This window comes from Sapajus apella, unplaced genomic scaffold, assembly GCF_009761245.1.
Source record: "Sapajus apella isolate SASKATOON/1434 unplaced genomic scaffold, GSC_monkey_1.0 scaffold100, whole genome shotgun sequence".
NCBI lineage: Eukaryota > Metazoa > Chordata > Mammalia > Primates > Cebidae > Sapajus > Sapajus apella.
Window position 1 is genome coordinate 5,983,149 of NW_022437040.1, and position 20,962 is coordinate 6,004,110.

At 40.9% G+C, this 20,962-nt stretch overlaps 1 protein-coding gene and 1 long non-coding RNA gene across 3 annotated transcripts in view; one reads left to right on the forward strand and one right to left on the reverse strand.

Annotated features, from left to right (window-relative positions):
• LOC116536449 (aldo-keto reductase family 1 member C15-like) overlaps nucleotides 1-20,512 on the forward strand; it is a 28,336-nt gene extending 7,824 nt beyond the window's left edge. Inside the window, exons 2-10 of one of the 2 annotated variants that reach the window (XM_032258226.1) lie at nucleotides 4,347-4,640; nucleotides 7,380-7,547; nucleotides 8,422-8,538; nucleotides 9,541-9,618; nucleotides 11,641-11,763; nucleotides 15,093-15,202; nucleotides 16,018-16,183; nucleotides 18,440-18,522; nucleotides 20,315-20,512. In XM_032258226.1, the coding sequence (XP_032114117.1) occupies nucleotides 4,554-4,640; nucleotides 7,380-7,547; nucleotides 8,422-8,538; nucleotides 9,541-9,618; nucleotides 11,641-11,763; nucleotides 15,093-15,202; nucleotides 16,018-16,183; nucleotides 18,440-18,522; nucleotides 20,315-20,357 (975 nt within the window). In that variant the 5' untranslated portion in view covers nucleotides 4,347-4,553 and the 3' untranslated portion in view covers nucleotides 20,358-20,512. The remainder of the gene's footprint in view (nucleotides 1-4,346; nucleotides 4,641-7,379; nucleotides 7,548-8,421; nucleotides 8,539-9,540; nucleotides 9,619-11,640; nucleotides 11,764-15,092; nucleotides 15,203-16,017; nucleotides 16,184-18,439; nucleotides 18,523-20,314) is intronic. The other variant, XM_032258227.1, reaches the window with a different exon arrangement.
• On the reverse strand, nucleotides 1,183-20,315 carry LOC116536458. Its single transcript, XR_004262645.1, has 3 exons — nucleotides 19,749-20,315; nucleotides 8,283-8,287; nucleotides 1,183-1,194 (listed from the first exon to the last, which is right to left on the reverse strand). It is a non-coding gene; the product is annotated as an uncharacterized LOC116536458 (long non-coding RNA).
• Nucleotides 20,513-20,962: the final 450 nt, after the last annotated feature.

Below are 20,962 nucleotides of genomic sequence, written 5' to 3' on the forward strand. Positions count from 1 at the left end.
GATACTCAGTAAATATTTCTAGAACTGAACTATAGGTAGGCTATCTAGCCCCACCTATTAATCCTAACCTCTGGCAAAGTGGCTTCAATCTTGTGACTGCTTAAGAAGCCTTAATGAGATTGAAGAATTTTCCCAGGAACAGATAAGTTTTCATGTGTTCTAGTTATCTACCTCAGTGAACACTGACACTTCCATAACACAGTGTTCCCACGCCATCAGCCTGAACTACAGGAGGTGGTATTTCACTGATAACCCGTTGAGGACTTGGGGCCAGGGTCAAGCCTGACTGACTCTCCTGTGCTCAGTGCCCCTCCTCCTCCCTCCCCTGCTCTGCTGTAGCCTAGGGAAAGATACGCCCCATGACTGGGATTAGATGAACGCTGAAAGGCAATCTTTTCGGCTCCCTGCCTGTGTAGGGTGGTAAAGGAGGGGTGAGGTGTTTCCCCTCTGAGTCATTTCTCTGTGGCTTCACCACAGAATCCCACTTATTCAGGGAGGATTATATGGGTGTGTCTTAGGCTGTTTTCTGTTGCTGTAACAGGATAGTTGAGACTGAGTGACTCATAAAAAATACAAAGTTGTTTGGCTCAGTCTTGGAGGTTTGAAAGTCCCAGATCATGGGGCCCTCATCTGGTGAGGACATTTGTGCTGTGTCATCCCATGGCAGAAGGCGGGTAAGAGGATGAGTGAACAAGAGAGGGCTGAAATGGCTTTTACAGTAAACCCACTCTCAGGATCATGGACGCATTCCTGTGATAATGAGGTCAGTGATTCATGAGAGCAGGGCCATTATGACCTAGTGACCTCTTAGAGAGCACATCTCTGTACACTGTTGCATTGGGGATTCTATTTTCAACACGTGGCCTTTGGGGGACACATTCAAACCACAGTGAAGTGTTCAGCGTTTTATCTCCATGCGGTATTAACATTTCTCCCATAATCCTGGGTTACCCTTTCCTCATGAACCACAGAGTCCTTACTGAACTCTGCTCTATTTGATTAAATGTCCTGTCAGAATTTTGGGGTTCTATCCAACTCTTTGTGCTTTTGCTGTGAATAATTACTTTTTTTCTGTCCAGTAAAATGTTTTTAAAACAAATACTCCCTTTTCTCAGATGATACTTGATATGGAAGGGCTCAAACATCCTTTATTCCTCCGATAAGTAACTTGCTTGGTATGGGAAAGAAGAAATTCTGTATCCCTCATCATCCTCTCTGGTGATCTCTGCTGAGAAAACCTGCCAAGATTGCCTTCAGTGCAGCTAAAAGGGTGGTGCTGAGAGCTGAGACTTGCTCTGAGAGGAGAACGTTCTTGCTCAGTTTAAGGCCTCCGTTTTTAGATGGCTGGTGGACTGAGGCCAAGCTCAGCTCCTCTCCATGTGTGCCTCTCCAACAAGGCCACTCATTTTATCAAAGCCTGCAAGCTGAGAAGACTGCAGAATTGGCTAGCATGACGGAAGTGACAATCTTGTATTTCGTAATGATGGAAATAGTTTTTTTTTTTTTTTGCCTTACAGTATTCTATTGGTTAGAATAAAGATCACAAGGACTAGCCATGGTGGCTCATGCCTGTAATCCCAGTACTTTGGGAGGCCAAGGCGGGTGAATCACCTGAGGTCAGGAGTTCAAGACCAGCCTGGACAACATGGTGAAATCCCGTCTTTACTGAAAATACAAAAATTATCTGGGCTTGGTGGCAGGCACCTGTAATCCCAGCTACTTGAGAGGCTGAGGCAGGAGAATCACTTGAACCCGGGAGCTGAAGGTAATAGTGAGCCAAGACCATGCCTGGGTGACAGAGGGAGATTCCATCTCAAAATAAAAAAGACACAAGTACCAGCCACACTCAAGAAGAGAGTTTTACCCAAAGGCATGAGTACCAGGAGGCAGGGATCTAGGGGAACATCTTGCTATCTGTCCACTTCTTGTCTCATGACCAGAGAGCTCCCTTGATTCATAAGACAAGGAGCTCCATTTTGTCTCGTTAGTAGTCTTCCAGGAACCTTAGAAAATAAAAAATGTGCTGGGAAACCAGAAACAATTATCTTTCCAATTACAAAGGGAAGATGGACTCTGAAAATGATAGGCATGACATCAAATCTAGAAATGTTTTGGGATAATGTTTAATGCAATTTAATGAGAAGAGGGCCAGGGAGCACGAGGTCCTGCTATGGCTTCGCTCACAATGAAATTGGCCCATTCTCTTTCACTACTAAATTCCTAGACTGCTGAATCAGAAGTAGAGGAGAATCAGTGTCTCTTACTTTAGCCAAGCATTTACTGCAAAATACAGATAAATATTGTAAGAACATTAGACACATTTTTAACTGGTTGAATTGCAGACTCCAGGAAGTTGACATCAATGAAAATAAAATTTTCTTGTGACTTGACACAGAACATCTCTGTTTAGTGCAAATTTTAGTAATGGAATATAAAGGATATTCTCATCAGATTTATAGCTGACACAATGTTGAGATCAATGCAACCAAATGGATAGAATCAGGCAGAGTTCTGACCTTGACCAGCCAGAGGGATGAGTTGAAAGTAAGATAAATTATAATTGTGTGTTTTATAATTGGCTGTAAAATACCAATGGCACAAATACAGGTTGCAAGAAGCACAACATAATAGAAACATTAAAGAAAACATAAGTTAGGCATTTTATCTAGCAGAAGTTCCTTATTAGTTGGGAATGTTGTTTGAATGATGTGATTTTTTGACCTGTACAGTAGAAGCTATGATGATAAAGGGTATGCAGGGGAGGGCATCAACTTCATCTAGGGAGGTCACAGAAGGAGCAGTGTGGCTGGAGCAGGTGCATTTAGGATAAGTAAGAAATCATTAAACTGCCAAAAACTAGGTGGGATAGAGAAAGATGTTCCAGAAAGAGGCAACGGCTGAAAGAAAGGCAAGAAAACAGACATTCATCCGTGATTTCAGACAAGTTTTTCTCACAGGATTCAAGAAAACAAGACAATGAGAATCAAAAAATGAAATGGGCCTTTACAGGAGACACAGATAATAAACGCAGGAGTAGGTCTTCCTGAGAAACGATGTTACATGTGTGCTTCGGATGAGGTGTCAAGCTTTGTTCAAGAAATTTTCAGCAAGTTATTGTTATGGGATTTATGATGAAAGGAATGGTGTGAAAGTTAACTTCGGTCCTCTGGGAAAATTAGTGTTTGGAATCACTAGCCTAATGACACTTTTATACCTTGTAAAATAAGTCTGGTGCAACTATCAAAGACATATTTGCATACTTTTTTTTTAACTTTCAAGTTCAGGGGTACATGTTCAGGATGTTCAGGTTTGTTACGGAGGTAAACGTGTGTCATGGAGATTTGTTGTACTGATTATTTCATCAACCAGGTATTGATTATTTCATCACCCAGGTATGAAGCCTAGTACCCATTAGTTATTTTTCCTGATCCTCTCCCGCTTCCCACACTCCACCCCGTATGTGGCCATGTGTTCTCATCATTTAGCTCCCACTTATAAGTGAGAACATACAGTAACTGGTTTTCTGTGCCTGTGTTAGTTTGCTAAGGCTAATGGCCACTATTGCCATCCATATTCCTGCAAAGCACATGGTCTTTTTTATGGCCAAATAGTATTCCATGGTGTACAGGCACCACATGCTCTATATCCAGTCTATCGCTGATGGGCATTTGGGCTGATTTCATGTCCTTGCTATTGTGAATACTGCTGCAATGAACATACACATGCACGTGTCTTTGTAAAATAAAAATTTATATTCCTTTGGGTGTATATCCAGTACTGGGATTGCTAGGTCGAATAGTATTTCTGACTTTAGGTCTTTGAGGAATCACTACACTGTTTTTCACAATGGCTGATCTAATCTATGCTCCCACCAACCATGTATAAGTGTTCACTCCCCTCTACAACCTTGCCATCATCTGTCATTTTTGTGACTTTTCAATCGCAGCCATTCTGACGGGCGTGAGATGGTATCTCACTGTGGTTTTGAGTTGCGTTTCTCTAATGTCAGTGATGTTGAGCTTTCGTTCATGTTTGTTGGCTGCATGTTTGTCTCCTCTTGAGACGTGTCTGTTCACGTCCTATGTCCTTTGCCCACTTTTTATTGTGGTTGTTTGTTTCATTTGTGTAAATTTGTTTAAGTTCCTTACAGATGCTGGATATTAGACCTTTGTCAGATGCATAGTTTGCAAAAATCTTCTCCAATTTTGTAGGTGGTCTATTTACTCTCTTGATAGTTTCTTTTGGCACTCTTAATTTTTTAACTTAGAAATCAAATGTGAACAATGCTGAAGAAAAAATTCAAACTCATTTAGTATGCAAATATTTATGTATGATTTTCCTGTAAGACAGGCCTGCAGAGACATGAAAGAATCAGAAAAAAACTCAATGGATTGATTTCAATTTCATTTTGAAATCATAGGCAGCTGTAATCTCCACCCCACCCATCTTGTATTTGTTGGAAATAAAGAACGCGGCAGCCTTGTCTCCTACTGGACTCTCAGTGAGGATGCAGAAGGAAAGACGGAGTCCAGTTAGCTGGGCTGTGGGCAGTGATGGATCTGAAGCACAGCCGTTCCGTGAGGCTGAATGATGGACACTTCATGCCAGTGCTAGGATTTGGCACTTATGCTCCTGAACACGTAAGTGGACCCCAGGGGGTTGCAGGGTCCTGCATTTTTTGCATTAAGAGGGTGATAAGTTGTTGACTCTGAGGGTTTAGAGATTGATTTTTTTGGCAAATTCTTTTTATTATTATTGCCATTATTATTATTGTGATCTAACATATATCAAATGATTTCATATATTTTAAGTGTTTTCCATGCATTATCTTATTTAATGCATGGAAAAAAATATCTTATTTAACAACCGTCCTTGGTAAGTACTCATGATTTCTTACATTAAAAAAAATCCCATGCTGAGGCTGCTCTCATCTTCCAGGCTGCTCAGAGCTGCTCCATTCTTGGTTAGAAATGTGAAGGGCCAAGGGCCCAAAGGGAACTGGAAGCCCGCATGAATACTTGCTGGCAGCTTTGCTGTGAGGTTGTTGGGGCTGGAAGTATTTGCCAGGGAGCTTTGACCATCCAAAACTTTTGTCATGTAAGGAGCCACTGTGATTCACAAAATTAGGTAATTGGATGGGAAGGCTTAGGAGGCACAAGATCCCAGTAAGGGCTCAGTCGTGTTTCCCACCCAACGCACCAGCCACCTGTCCACTCAGTTCCCTGCAGGGAACTTGAAGTGCCACGCTCTGGTCACAGTAATGTAAAGGCGTCATGGGTTGCTTTAGAGGAATTGCCCCCTAAATGAGAGACCAATGGATGGGCTCAATCTTGGTAGAACTCTATCATGAGGTATCACTAGACAGCAGCTGCCGGAAAGGGTCAGCAGGTTTTCAATGGCATGATTACCGTTTCATCTGTTAGGCATAATGTGTGTCTTACATGGGTTATATGTAACATTTATTACTGTTAGAAAAGATAGAAAAGTGCCATAGAGAATAGAACAAGATTCCCATAACCCCCTCATTTACCAGAATAAATTGTAATATGTGTATGTGTTTAATATTCAGACATTTCAAGTGCCCTAAATGAAAAAGAAGCTTTCTTAATACTCTAACTGGTGTTTTTATCTTAAGTGACGCAGGAATGAGAATTTTTGTTCCTGCGTGTGTGTTGTGCTGTCTTTTGTCGTGCTGTTCTAGGAAGCTTGCTAGGTGAGAATCTCAGTTAAACTAGCCCGTTTGAAATTTGAGGCAGGGTGTGTACATGTTATTGTCCTAACTTTGCAACAACACCAGCCTGGTGAGGTGAGGTCCGTGTCCTGAGTGAAACCAGGCCAACTATTGACTGGAACCCTTACTAATAACATGAACAGTTGATTAACACCTATTTTGCATGTTATATGTATGGTATACTGTATTCTCATAATACAGTAAGCTAGATAAAGGAACTCTTAATAAGAAAATCATAAGGAAGAGACAATCTATTTGCTATTCATTAAGTGGAAGCAGATCATTACAAAGGTCTTCATCCTTGCTGCCTTCACACTGTGTAGGCTGAGAAGGAAGAGGAAGTGGAAGGGTTGGGGCTGCTGTCCCTGGGGTGGCAGAGGCAAAAGAGGTGAAGGAGGGGGAAGGAAGGCAGGAGAAGCAGGCACACTTAGTGTAATTTTGATTGAGAAAAATTTTTGTATATGTGGGACTGTACAGGCTTAAACGCCTGTGTTGTTGAAGGTCAGCTGTATATGTGTATGTGTGTGTATATATATATATATATATAGTGTGTGTGTGTGTGTGTATTTATGTATCAATTGAACTGTCCTTTCTATTGAGTGCCTTAGAAAATTTCTCCCAGTATCAGAAGTTTTCCTGTTTGTTATGACTATTATTATTTTTTAGATGGAGTCTCGCTCTGTCACCCAGGCTGGAGTGCAGTGGTACAATCTCAGCTCACTGCAACCTCCTCCTCCTGGGTTCAAGTAATTCTCTGCCTCAGCTTCACGAGCTTGCCACCATGCCTGGCTAAATTTTGTATTTTGAGTAGATGGTTTCACCATCTTGGCCAGGCTGGTCTTGAACTACTGACGTCATGATCCACCTGCCTCGGCCTCCCAAAGTGCTGGAATTACAGGCATGAGCCATCACACCTGGCCTTCCTGTTGGCTGTTATTGTACAATTGATTTATACTGACTGAGATATAATTTATCCATGCTCCAGAGTGAGGCTTATTCCACTACTTTATTTGGAAATAGAAGCTTGCAGGAGTTTAGTTGCTGTCCTCAGAGTATGCAGGTCTACCATGGAAACCACATGATCAAAAGGGGAGCAGAAGGCCAGCAGAAACTGTGAAAATGCTATTGGGTAGCAAAGACGTGGGCTCAACCTAAATGCCTGTCCATGGTAGACTGGATAAAGAAAACATGGTACATAAACACCATGGAAAATAACAAAAAAGAAAAGAACTAGATCACATCCTTTGCAGCAACGTGGATGAAGTTGGAGGCCATTAGCCTAACCAAACTAGCCCAGAGGCAGAAAACCAAATACCACATGTTCTCACTTACATGTGGGAGCTAAACAACACACATGGATACTGGGAGGGGCGACAGGCACTGGGGCCTATCTGAGGTTGGAGGTGGGAGGAGGGAGGGGCTCAGAAAAACTCTCTATCAGGTACTATGCTTACCCAGGTGACAAAATAATCTGTACATCAAACCCCTGTGACACACAATTTACCTATATAACAAACCTGAACAGGTGCCCCTGAACCCAAAATAAAAGAGAAAAAAAAAAAAAAAAAGAAGAAAATGCCACCGTGGAAATGCACTGATTTTCTCTGAACCAGGTAGGTCACTGACTCCTCTTACTCCTGTTTCACAGACTCCCAAGAGCAAGGCTGGGGAAGCCACCAAAGTGGCTATTGATGTGGGCTTCCGTCACATCGATGCTGCATACTTCTACCAAAACGAGGGGGAGGTTGGAAAGGCCATTCGGGAGAAGATTGCTGATGGTACTGTGAAGAGAGAGGACATATTCTACACCACCAAGGTGAAAGTTCTGTGTGTGCAGACGCCAGAGGCCACCGCCAGCTCAGATATGTTATTTAGAAAAGCAATGTGGTCTCTGTTTGAACAACGTACTTACCTAATATTGTGAAGGCACATTGTCAAAGCATAGAAAAGGCTAGCTTTGTGCTGAAATGTGTGAAAGGCGGGACACGGCTCTTCAATGTCTCTGAGAAGCAGATATTATTCATATATAAAATGAGATTGATAATACTTACGCAATTGTTATGCGAATTAGCCAAGGCACTCTGGGGCCACTCCATTAATTCTTCAGTAGTTGTTCTCAGGACATGTCAAGTGAGGCTGGGATGTTATTCAGAAAAGGGAGCTAGACTAGAAAATACGTTTTTCTTTTTCAACTCAGCATTGCGTTTCCTGAATATGATAACATTTTCCTAGAGTGGAAAACCTTTCTTCCAATGTAAACAAAGCTTTGGATTCTGGAGATGCATCCTACGCATGCTGACCTTGATGACAGCCTGTTTTTGGAATGCACCTCTCACCAGAATTGCTTTGAGGAATTCATTGGACAGGACAGTAGATTCGATTCCCCCGTCCTGCCGTTTCTTGACTGCTCTCAGTGGATGATGCCATTAACCCCTGATATATTAAAGCAGATTTTCCTGCTCCAGCCAAGTTTTATTCACCGTTGTTTTACATTGCAGTCATTCAAGTAAATCTCAGCATCTCATCAAGGGTGTAATTTATACGGAATAACATAAACTTAGCCCTAACTCTTTTAGTTTTAGACAACAGTGTTTTGTTACTCACGTGTCAATTTCTAACTGTGATGTTTAATTTTGGTCCCCAAATGTGTGAAACCATAGCTACTTTTTTATTTCTTTTGTTCACTGCAGCTTTGGACAACTTTCTTTAGACCAGAATTAGTTCGCCCAGCCCTGGAAAGGTCACTGAAGAAACTTCAACTAGACTATGTGGATCTCTTCATTATCCACAATCCATTGGCCATGAAGGTCAGCTTTTGTTTTCCCTTCTTACGCCCCAAATGGTTCCTTCACTGTTACTGGCACCTCCATTGTCTCATTCCAGCTTGATTTCCTGGATTCTTTCTGAGAGAGGCAGGTTTGAGTGAGGTGCATAGAATTGCTAAATCATTCATGAGTCTCCTTCACGGCTGAGTGACATTGAAATTTTCTGTCTGTGCTCATCCCCCAGGAGTAAGTGAGATGCAGGTTCGATGATCTCACTTCTTCTCTGCTAGAGAGTTGAGGGCGTTGGCCTGCACTGCTTAGTGCTTGTGTTCCTGAGGGTAGGTTCTGAGTTATTAGGTTACCACAGGCTGCAGAGATACAACATGAAATCTCTACCTCTTTATGGCGAGGGTTTCTCCCACATGTACCTCTCAGTCCACAGGAAAGAGAGGTACCTGGGATGGTGCATGTGGCACAATGGGGCTCCTTTGCACTTCACTGATCCAGCCTCTCATCACAGTGGACATTGGCTGAGCACATCTGACATCCTCACTATCTGAGTTGGGTTAGCATAAATGGGCTAAACACACTGATCTATAGTTATGGTAAATGCTGTCCTCTATACCAGCCTGTCCTTCGGAAATAAAATAAATTTCAATTGTAGGGAAGGCATTCTTAGTTAAGTGTGGGGGCGTATGGGGGAAGGAGCCTGCAGGTGACTGTGGAGAAAAAGTGTTTTACTATAGTCTCTCAGATTGCTCTGATCTTTCTCTTTTCCCATGTCTTCTCTTACCACCCCACACATGCAACACACATGCACATCCACACACATCCCCATATCCACACACATGCACTCATGCACACATGTACACACAGGCACACACACATGCACACATGCATACATACATCTACCTATGCAGAGACACATGCACAGATGCACGCTCAGGTGAATAATCACAGCCTCCTGAAAGTGGTGTGGCTAAGCTCCTTAGGCACCAGAAAGGGAATTCTCATAGAAAACCTTCTTTATCCTCTGTTTTCCAGCCTGGGGAGGAATTGCTGCCCAAGGATGCCAGTGGAAACATTATTTTTGATACTGTGGACCTTCGTGACACATGGGAGGTATGTTCTGCTGCAGACACCAGGTCGCATAGTGTGGTGAGGTTGGAATCACGGGAGGAGGGGTCAGAAGAGATAGGGTTTTGCTCCAGAAGTTGTCTGACCTTAAACGTGGAACTTCTCTGCACCTCTGTGTTCTCATCTGTGAAGTGAGGGAGGGAAATGAGATGACCTCTGTGGTCCATTTTAATTTTAACTTCTATGGCTCTACATAGACATGGAAACACCGTTACCCCTGAGATCAGGTTGAGGACATGAGCCCTAAAGAGGAGTCAGCACAGAGAAGTGCAAAAGGAGTTAGTGCTTTATGCCAGGACAGAACCGCATCACAGAGGAGGGACAGCTGCAGCCCGACCCAGCAGGAGGGCAGAGGGCGCCGCCCTTATGAAGTGAATCTGCCCTTGCAAAACCTATGCCTTTTAATTATTTTTACCACTGTAGAAAGAGGTAGCAATAAACCCTTTACTAGAGGGAAAGCTGAGAGTTTCTTTTGCACTTGACTGTGGTGTAGTTTGTTAAAGAACTATTGTGTGTGTAACCCCCACATGGGCACTGAGGAAGGAGAGCCGTGCAAACCCCCGGCTCGATTAGTGCCTGAAGAATATCTCAGTTCACAGTGTCGTTACTCGGCTATTTCCTTTATATAATCCTTTATATATAATCACATATTAGTTTATGGAATTAGTGCCTGAAGTATAACTTACTGCTTACATATATCTAGCTTATATATCATACTTAGTGCTTATACCTAGCACACTTAGATCCATGTGATCTTTCTGTATAACCATATGGGTATTGTAGTCGGAGCTGTACCAACACATTTAGTCCTGATTTATAGAATCCTTCTGTATAACCATATAGTATTTGTAGTGGGAGGAATGCCTAGAGCAGTCACAGAACAGAAGCAGTACATGGGAAAACAGCCAGACCAGAACAAGAACCAAAGACCCAGGCGGTGGCATCCCTGCCTGAAAGGGCAGACGCTGTATGGCAGGCTTGGAGCAGGAGCCGCTCTTCCTGATAAAGGAGTTGTAGTACCTTGCATCCAGTTCCTGTGGAAAGTCAGCCTCAGGCCTGAGATCCTGGAAGTAACCGAGGGAGAAGAACCCCCCTGGTGTGACCAGTCACGGCGGCTGTACACCCTGTCAGTCTTATCTCGCTTCTGTGCTAGCTCAAATCATCCTCCCATAAATATCTTAGAGAAGAGCACAAGTCTGTCAGCTCCCACTGCATTGGCTTACAGTATCTTTCTATTAGAAATCCTTTGAAGTCTCCAGTCCCTAGACAAGAAGTGTTGCACACAACACCTGTTGCACACAGTCCGTCCCCTGTCTTGGTGACCTAATGGGGGTGGACCTCTTTTACATACATGACCCTCTACTACTGCGCATGGCCCAGCTCCCTACTGTGCACCGCCCACCTCTCTGCCCAGGTGGCATAATGGGGTGGCCCCCTTGCTTGTTATGTGATTACATATGCCCTATCACTAAGCCTATAGGTGATGACCTCACTTACGACCCTTCCCCCTGCTTGTATCTGATAAATACAGATGCTTCTGGACATTTGGGGCCTTCCTGTTTCTGCTTATAGGTGGTGTGGCCCCCCGAGTCTGGCTGCTCCTCTCCAGTTCTTCAGTGTCCTGTCTCTTTAATTCTCTGATCCTGCACCTCAGCACAGCATAAGGGACACCCCATGACCCTGCGGGGCCAACGGCCTTACACTATTGCATCCTAAAAGCAAAATATGTACCGTCGAAGTGAGTGGGATAGGTAAGAGGAAATTTAAAAGCAGCTTTATGTTTACGGTATTTGGTGTCCTGGGCGTGCATGTAATAGAATTAAGGAGATAAATACTTATGCAGAACAAGAAAGGGCATTTGAAATTAATTTATTCAAGTGATAAAACTGTTTGATTCATTATAATTATAATATATCATAAATCAGATTTTCGGTTTATAAAAAGTCAATGACAAATGAAATGGACAAACTGCACTAGAGGTCTACCACCCATTTCCTTCCTCTCCAGGCCCTGGAGAGGTGCAAAGACGCAAGTTTAACCAGGTCCATCGGGGTGTCCAATTTCAACCACAAACAGCTGGAGCTCATCCTCAACAAGCCAGGGCTCAAGTACAAGCCCGCCTGCAACCAGGTGAGCCCTCAGCCCACCAGGGCCTTCTCTGACTTCCTGCTCTTCACATACCTGCTGCTTAATCATGTTTCCAAGTTTCTGGCTTTATAGGGCCTGTGCAGATGTCAGTTCCTTATACAGAAATAGAAAACATCAGAGAAGAAGCAGTTTGCGTGGAGTAGAAGAGCATGACTTCGATTCCTTGGGGATGGGTGTGAAGTTCCTGTGAGGCAGCCAAGTGGAGGTGCCGAGTTGGGAGGTGGTAGCTTTGGTCTGGAGCTCAGAGAGCGGTCTAGGTGGAAATACAGATATTTGGTATCGTTGCTTTATAGATGGTGACAACTCACAGACGTGGATTAACTCTTCTAGGACAAGTTCATGGAATGAAAAGGAAGAGGCAGAAAAGTTGACCAGTGGGGATGAGGCAGAGGGGCACTGGCGAGGAGATTGAACAGGAGCTGCCAGACAGGTGGAGACAACCAGGAGAGTGTGGTGTCAGGAGCCAAAGGAAGGGTGTTGACGTGGCTTGAGTCACACATGGGTGGATCCTACTGTGAACAAACACTCCGATAGGGAAGGATAAGGGTGTCTGGATTTAGTGGCATGGAGGTTATGGGAAGCCATGCAGTGCATGTTCCAGAGTGGTGAGCACTAAAGCCAGATCAGAGGAAAGGAGTGGGAAGGAGGAGGTATATAAATCATAATTAAAACACATGATTTTTAAAGAAACATCCAATACAGCCAAATATCAAACATTATTTGTGACATTGTAAAATTTAAAGCTTTGTTTAGACCATTTTGATAGTTACACAAAAAGCAGTTCAAATATTTACACTCTTAGTTTTATATCTTTAGGGATATTTGTGGAAAATCAAAACATTAAAAAACCCATTAAAACATTAAAAATTATATATATATTCTCTCTATATATAGAATATATATATAATTTCTAAAACCAGATGATTATATGTATACAAATTTATTAACCACAAAAAATGGGTCTCTGTTAAAGATTCTTGAAGATTGAGACACAAAATAACTCAGGAGGAGCCAAATCAGGACTGTAAAGTGAATGACTAATGATTTTTCTGTCAAAATTCTTGTAAAATTGCCTTTGCTTGATGAAAAAAATGAGTAGGAGTATTGACGTGGTAGAAAAGCATCTTTGGTGAAGATTTTTGGGGTGACTTTTGTACTAAAACTTTGGCTAATTTTCTCAAAACAGTTTTTATTATTCTTTAGGCCTCCAGAAAGTCAATAAGCAAAATGTCCTGAGCATCCCAAAAAACTTGCTATGACCTTTTATTCTTGACGAATCTCCTTTTGCTTTGGCTGGACCATTTCCACATCTTGGTAGCCATTGCTTTGATTTTGCTTTGCCTGCAAGATTGTACTGGCAAAGGCATGTTTCATTTCATTTTACAATTCTGTGAAGCTGCTTCAGGATCTTGATCTCACTTATTTAAAATTTGCTTTGAAAGCTTTGCTCCTGCCTGTAGCTGATCTGGCCATAACCATTTTTTCACCCATGAATTGGAAAGTTCACTCAACTTAAATTTTTCAGTCATTTTCGTGTAAACGGAACCAGTTGAGATATCTATGGTGCTGGTCATCATTTCTGCTGTTAATCATTGGTCTTCTTTAATTAGAGGACTAGTGAGATACATTTTTTTTTCCTGCAAATTGATGTGAATGATATGCTGTTGCAGGCTGCATCTTCAGCATCATCTCGTTCCTTCTTAAAATGAATTATTTGTAAACTTCTGATTTCTTTGGGGGCATTGTGCGCATAAACTTTTTGTGAAGAGCCAATAATTTCACCATTCTTCTACCCATGATTCACAGCAAAATTGATTTTTGTTCCTACTTCAATTTAGCAGAATTCGTGTTTCTCTGATAGGGGATTTTAAAAAACTGATGTCTTACCTTTCTCAGTGCCTCAAACTAGATCTTGTTTAGACATTTCATAACAAGTTAGTACAAGTTTATTTTGGTGCAATCTTTTTGAAATCTATGTTTAGTTTCTTCATAATGCACATTTTCAGTCAATTTTTTTGAATACCCCTTCATGTTATAATCATTTTCTTCTTGTGTACCCATCGGCACACTTAAGCAATAATTATCTGACAGACGAACATGGTACGTAGATAATTCTACCTCTGTATTATTTTGAAGACATTATATCATTTTATCTGAAAATATTTTGTAAAATATTTTAAAAATCTATAAATCTTTAAATATACATTGCCAGAATACTTTTATACCACTTGAAATTGTAGACATAATTTCTTGTTATTACTAAATATCATGAGTGCTAAAATATACTTTAATCATATTTTTATAGTTGATTCATTTAAATTGATGTGAAAATGAGGCCCATACATTGCAATTAGGTGATATTTCTCCTAAATTACTCTTTTAAAAAGTTTCTTCTCTTCTTCTTTTTACTCTCCTCCTCCTCTTCCTGTTCCTCTTCCCCGTCTGTCTTCCTCTCTTTCTTCTCTTCCTCCTTCTTCCCCTCCTGCTCTTCTGCCTTCTCTTCCTCCTCTTCTTCCATGGCTCTCATTCTCACTCTGCTTCTTTTTTTCCTTCAATTTACTAAGGAAAAATTAAGCCTTTTATTCCTGTAAAGTTTTCCTTGGTATAGGCTATCCTGGTTCATCCTGTGATATAATTTAACGTGTTCCTTTTATACTTTCTGTGAATTGAAAGTTAGAGATAAAGATGTGATCACATTTGATTAACGTCATTTGAACTCACAAATTTTAACAAATGTGTCCTTTTCCCATCCATTTAGTTACTATTCTTTCTGATGCTCAACTTGCCATCATTTTGACCAGCAGGAGCTGTTTCAAATGAGTGTCTTGTTCCTTTGACTTACCTCATTGTCTTTATCTTCTTTGCCATTTAGAACGTGAGCTGTTCTAGGCTGAACTTGTAGTTTCCCCAGTCAGAACTAGAATTAGCCATTTCTCTAAGAAATCTCGGTTTCTCTCAGCAGAAATGTCACTTAGAGACTATAATTTGGGCACAAGAGATTTTGGTTTTTTAAAACATTGAATGCCTCTAACTAGATCCTGTTTAGACATGTCACAACAAGTTCAAATGACGTCATGAGTTCAAATGATGTTAACCAAAGGTGGCAATAGAAAAAGAATAAGTAAGTTGTATCGGTATGACCACGGATGGAATGTGAAGGCATTTCAGAAGGTGCTTGGGGAAAATGACCAGTCCGAAATATATAGCACATATATTAATATAGTACTAGATGTTCCTTCAAAGCATTTTAAAATTTACATATGGTTTTTTGCTCATGTATTCTGACACATTTTGGTCTTGAAAAATTACAGGTGGAATGTCACCCTTACCTCAACCAGAGCAAACTCCTGGAGTTCTGCAAGTCCAAGGACATTGTTCTAGTTGCCTATAGTGCCCTGGCATCTCACAGAGACCCAAACTGGTAATAAGAGTATCAAAGAGTTCATCAAAGAGTTCATCAAAGAGTATCAAATACCAGCTTCTCTATTGATTAAGAAACTTTTAGCATTTTATTATAGATAAAGTCAAACACTGAACAGCGAACACAATGGTGTAGTGAATTCCCAAGTAACACCACTGAGCTTCAGTGTCACCAATATTCCTTCCCTCCAATATTCCTTCATTTGCATATCTATCTTCTCCCAACCCCACTGCAAATACAATTTCAAAGTGATTTTAAGGTGAAATTTACATAGACTATAATACATATATGTTAGCTGTATAATTTTGATAAATGAATGTACTTTGTAATCCACATTATTGTCATGAAATAGAAACTTTCTCCCAAAAACGTTAATTTGTGTTCCTTCTGAGACAAGTCCTCTCCACCTCTAGGCAACTATGTTCCTAATGTTTTGGTCTTAGATTAGTTTTATCTGCTGCAGTACTTCATATGAAGAAGTCATATAAATTCTTTTGTGTAGCTTCTTTTGCTCAACCTGTCTGTGAGATTCATTCCTGTAGTTGCAAGTGTCTGCTCTTTCCATTTTACTGCTGGAAACTATTCCATTGTATGGACATGTACACCACAAGCTGTTTATCCATTCACCTGCTGACTGGCAGTTTAGTTGTTTCCAGTTTGCCTCAATTGCCAATAAATCTCTCTGAATGTTTATGAGACACTTTGAAACATACTATATTGTATCTTCTGCTCTCATTGTCTGGGGCTTTGGGAAAAAGGGGTAGCACACTCTGGATTTTTCATCTACATCCTTCATATCTGTTGTTTTTCTCCAGGATTGACCCAGATAGCCCGTATCTCTTGGAGGAGCCAATCTTGAAATCCATTGCCAAGAAACACAGTAGAAGCCCAGGCCAGGTTGCCTTGCGCTACCAGCTGCAGCGGGGGGTGGTGGTCCTGGCCAAGAGCTTCTCTGAGAAGAGAATCAAAGAGAACTTCCAGGTACAGGTCAAGGGGTATTGCTCCAAAGCGAGGTGTGGGTGTTGGTCTGGGTGATCTCTCTTCCACGGGAGAATGTTCCACGTGCCATTCATTCCCATGCTTCTCTCCTCTGTGCTAAGGGGGAGGGCAGCATAGAATGATGGGAAGAGAGATCACTGGACTCAGAGTCCTAAAGTTTATCACCTTTAGGGCTGGCTTTCCTACTCACTCATTGTGTGACACTAAGCAAATTTCAACTCCATCGTTTTCATGAGTTTCAGGAGTTCTACATGGTAAAGAACTTTAAAGACCCTCATTTCTCTCCTTCACCATCTCTATCTGACAACTGTATCTGACAAACCTCAATTTGTATTTTATGATCAAACTGAAATAGGATTACCTGCTTTGCTACATATCATACATACATAACCCCCAGCATATCTGTCACCACAATAGTGCTTGGCATGGTTCTGTTAGTGAGTCTTTTTCCCTTTTAACTTAACATTTTTTGCTAAGATATCAGTGTGCTCTCTGGACTGTGAGACTCTAAATGCAGTGACTCCTTCTGGGTCATCTCTTATCACCCTTCCTCTGGCAGTGCCCTGGGCAGGTAGGAAGCTAAGAATAATTTCACAGACTGACCAAATTATTAATAGTAAATAAATGAGTAAAGATTTTGCCTGAGTCTTCCACATATACACTCCAATCCATTAGATCAATCAGTGGCCTTTAATTTACTTTGTTTTGAAATCTAAAAGAATTTTGAAAGACTGTGTAAGCTGTTTTCCATTTAAAGATGGCAGCAGAAAAGTCAACACGAGTTTAGTTTTTACAAAGGATGATATTTGAAGCATACTTTCTAATGTATTTGTTTCACAACTGTATAGCTCTAGATTAAATTTTTAAGGTTATACTAAAATCAAATAGGCAATTCTAAATCTTGTTACCATACAGAAAAAAATCTTATTTTATTTTTTAATTTAACTTAACATGTTACGACATATCCCTGTGACAACCACATCACTTCTGGAGTATATATTTTAAGATGACTCACTGATGGATAGATGTATGGGTGGATAGGTGGATAATGGACAGATATAGGCAGAGAGAGAGAGAGAAAAAGAGATATATATATTAGATAGATATGTAGATCATAAATAGATAAATAGGCCATGAGTTTTCCATGAAATTGTCTTCTGTATGAAATATGTTTTTTAAACTAAATATCTCTTTCCTTTGTTATTAAGGGATTTTTCATCAGGGGTTATGTGTCTATGTGTTTTCAAATAAAAACAACTCTTGGCTTAAATAAGATAAATATATTTAAAAAGCAGAACTCTTTGAACATGAGACCTATATGTCTCAAATATCAACCAAAAAAACGTTTGTTTTGTTTTGTTTTGTTTTGTTTTGAGACAGAGTCTCACTCTGTCACCAGGCGCCAGGCTGGAGTACAGTGACGTGACCTCGGCTCACTGCAACCTCCATCTCCCGGGTTCAAGCAATTCTCCTGCCTCAGCCTCCCGAGTAGCTGGGACTACAGGCATGCGCCACACCCAGCTAATTTTTTTGTATTTTTAGTAGAGACAGTGTTTCATCATGTTGGCCAGGATGGTCTCGATCTCTTGACCTCGTGATCCACCTGCCTCGGCCTCCCAAAGTGCTGGGATTACAGGCGTGAGCCACTGAGCCCAGTCCCAAAAAAAGGTTTTATTTTTCTTTCTTTCTTTTTTTTTTTTTTTTGTAAGGAAGTAGTATTTGGTACTACTTAGCAGTAGCTGGAAATAATATTTTGGGGGCCTGCAATGAGCAAGTGGTATAGTAAAACAATTGATCAGGAAAGGCTTTTCTAAGCCAACAGATTCTTGCAGCAAGGTTGTCTTGTGTTCCCAGACTTGCTCAGTCAAAGATTGGGTCAAGTTCCAGGGGAAGTGAGGAAGGAAAATCCTGACCAAGTGTGGTCAAGTCAAGGAAGCAGGTATTTTGTCCAGATTTGCCTTTGTTTAGGATAAAGAATTTCTTCTTTCTGTCTCAAGCAATTCTCTAGAAATGTCTTAGATTGATGCGTTGTCTTTCTTTGCAGAAGTGGAGCAGAGCATGAGGGAGGTGGGATGGAGAACTAGCAGATCTCAGGGGAAAGAGATCTCATCTAGCAGCCAAGGACAGTAATGCTTCCCATATTGCCATCCTTGCCTCTGCCCCTGGAAAGTCCTTGTACTCCCAGGAAGAAGCTGCTATCCTGGGGAAAGGTTAATGTGAGTGTTTTCTTCCTTTCAGGTTTTTGACTTTGAGTTGACTCCAGAGGACATGAAAGCCATTGATGGCCTCAACAGAAATTTCCGATATGCTAAGTTACAGTTGTAAGTGGTGCTTGCATGTTCTTTCACAGGCTGTTTTCTGTAACATGCAGGCATACAGTGGAACACCTCTTCCCCAGATCAGGAAGGCAGCCCAGATTTCAGGAATAGGTATGAAACAGGAGCTTCCCTAGAGTCCTCAGACTATAGTTTTTCTCCAAGGCTCAATCTCTGACCCAACAGGAATGTGAGTCTGTAAGTGAAGCTGCCGATGTCGGCACCATTGTGAATCCACCTCTTTAATGCCCTTACTTCCTGTGCCTGGCCCTGCACTTGGCCCAACTGCCTATTAGACTAGAAGGCACGGTGTCTATGACCCATAACAGGGGTCCATGGTAATGTTCTAGCTTTAATTTATTTTAAAGTCAGAAGAAAAAAAACAATACAACAATGATGAATATATAATAATGAATCCAGCCGGGTCCATCTTCATGTCAACACCAAGGCAATGTAAAACTTAATTTTAATATTTATATAGAGCATTAGTCCATGAAATCAAATGTGCATACATGACAGGGAAGTCCATGGCCCCCCCAAGTGTCCCGTGACATTTCTCTTTACTGTGGCATTCCTTTTCCAAGACACCAACTATTTCTTCCAAATTTTTGTCTTCTTTGGCTTTCTTTACCTTCACAACTCCCATTTCCTCAGCTACATAATCTCACCAAGCTGAACAATAAATGAAGTCAATAGGCCCTCAGTGCTAGTGACTGAGGTATCCCCAGTGGCCTCCGCCAAGGTAAGCTCCTCTGGGATTTCTCTGTATCTTCAAGGCAAGACTCTTACGCCAATGTCATCTTTGTCCATCTGAAGTCCACCTCTGGGGAATGCAACATCCCTTGACTTTAGTTTATTCACAAACATAACGTTCCATAGGATCAACTTCAGGATCTTGGGTTGACGAGAAAGAAGAGGAATCAAACAGAGAGACGTCTGGAGGGGAGTTTAGAAATAGGGAGAAATATCATTTTAGTTAGGAAAATAAAGACTCAGTCTCCAAAGCAGATTCCAAAGGTCCCTCTTCTTTTCGTAAAACCATACCAGGTTTCCAAGAAAAGACATTTTCAATGAGGAAAACGTGGAACGCCACCTTTCTATACTCACAGGCTTTAAGTGTAATCTGTGATCTGCCTCATGAGACTGTGAATGTCTCATCTTACTCATCTCTGAGGCCCTATGTTAATATTGCTTCTGTCACGTTTAACTGCTTAGAGATACTCTTTAATGACACTTAATAAAAAAGAACATGGAAAAAGGGAAAACGAACAGTAATATAATTACTGAATCATAAGTAATCCTATGAATTATAACTAAGGAAACAGCAAACACATTTTGCTGGTCTGGTTATTAGAGACACATCTTATCTCCTTCATAGATTAGAAGTTTCTCATTGCAAGGACCCTGTATTGTTGAGGATGCTTTGTGGGATGAATGAGTGGAAAATAGCAATGCAATCCTCACTGACACTGTCCTCATGCTCCAAGGACAAAGGCCACCCGAGTTGGAATGGACCCAAGACCTTCATCCGCAGTTCTTACCCTCTCTTAGACTTTGTAATCTAAATCCAATTGCTTGTCACGTTGGCACTCATGTGCATGTGAGTGCGGAAATTGGGAATGCATGTGCCATCTGCACATGAACAGGGAACATATCTGTATGTGTTCCCGGTACAAGTAGGGACGTGGTTGTAAATTCAGAGATTTTAGCCCATGCTATCTGCGTCTTCAGAGAAACACTCTCTCCATGACAGCATGGGTAAAGAGTTAATCAATTAATATCCCTTTTTGTCTTTCAGTGCTGTTGACCACCCTTATTATCCATTTTCTGAGGAATATTAACCCTGAGCTGTTGAGTGTTGCTCCAGAGTTTTCTCCTTTTAGGCAACCTGAGAGGATTTCTGTATTTGGTGGAGAAGATTAGGAAGCAGTGTGTGTAGTTTCAGTTGCTTGCTTTTCATTTCCTTCATGTTATAAAATAAAAGACTACAAAATAATGATGTTCACTTTCCTGATTATTAAAATTACACGGACATTACAGAAAATTTAGAAAATAAAAGGTAAAAGAGAACAAAAAAAACCTCCTGTAATTCTTCCATTCAAAAATACTTAATATTTGGGGCATCTTCCTTCATGATTTTTCTTTACAAATGTATATTTTTTAATATACATAATTAATGCATATATAAATGCATGTTTATTTACAAACTTTAAAGCATCTTCAACATTCAGATTGTATCCTTTTTTAAACTTAACATACATGTTTTTAAGGTATCAAATATTATTCAAAACATCCAGATTTATATTTTACTTGCTGTAAAGCAGTAAGTCTTATTAATTTATTCATTTTTTACTCATCTACCCACGTTTTGGCATTTGTATTAATTCTTGCATATTGTGCCATTTATTCGTTTATTCATACAGGAAAACTTTATTGAATATCCATT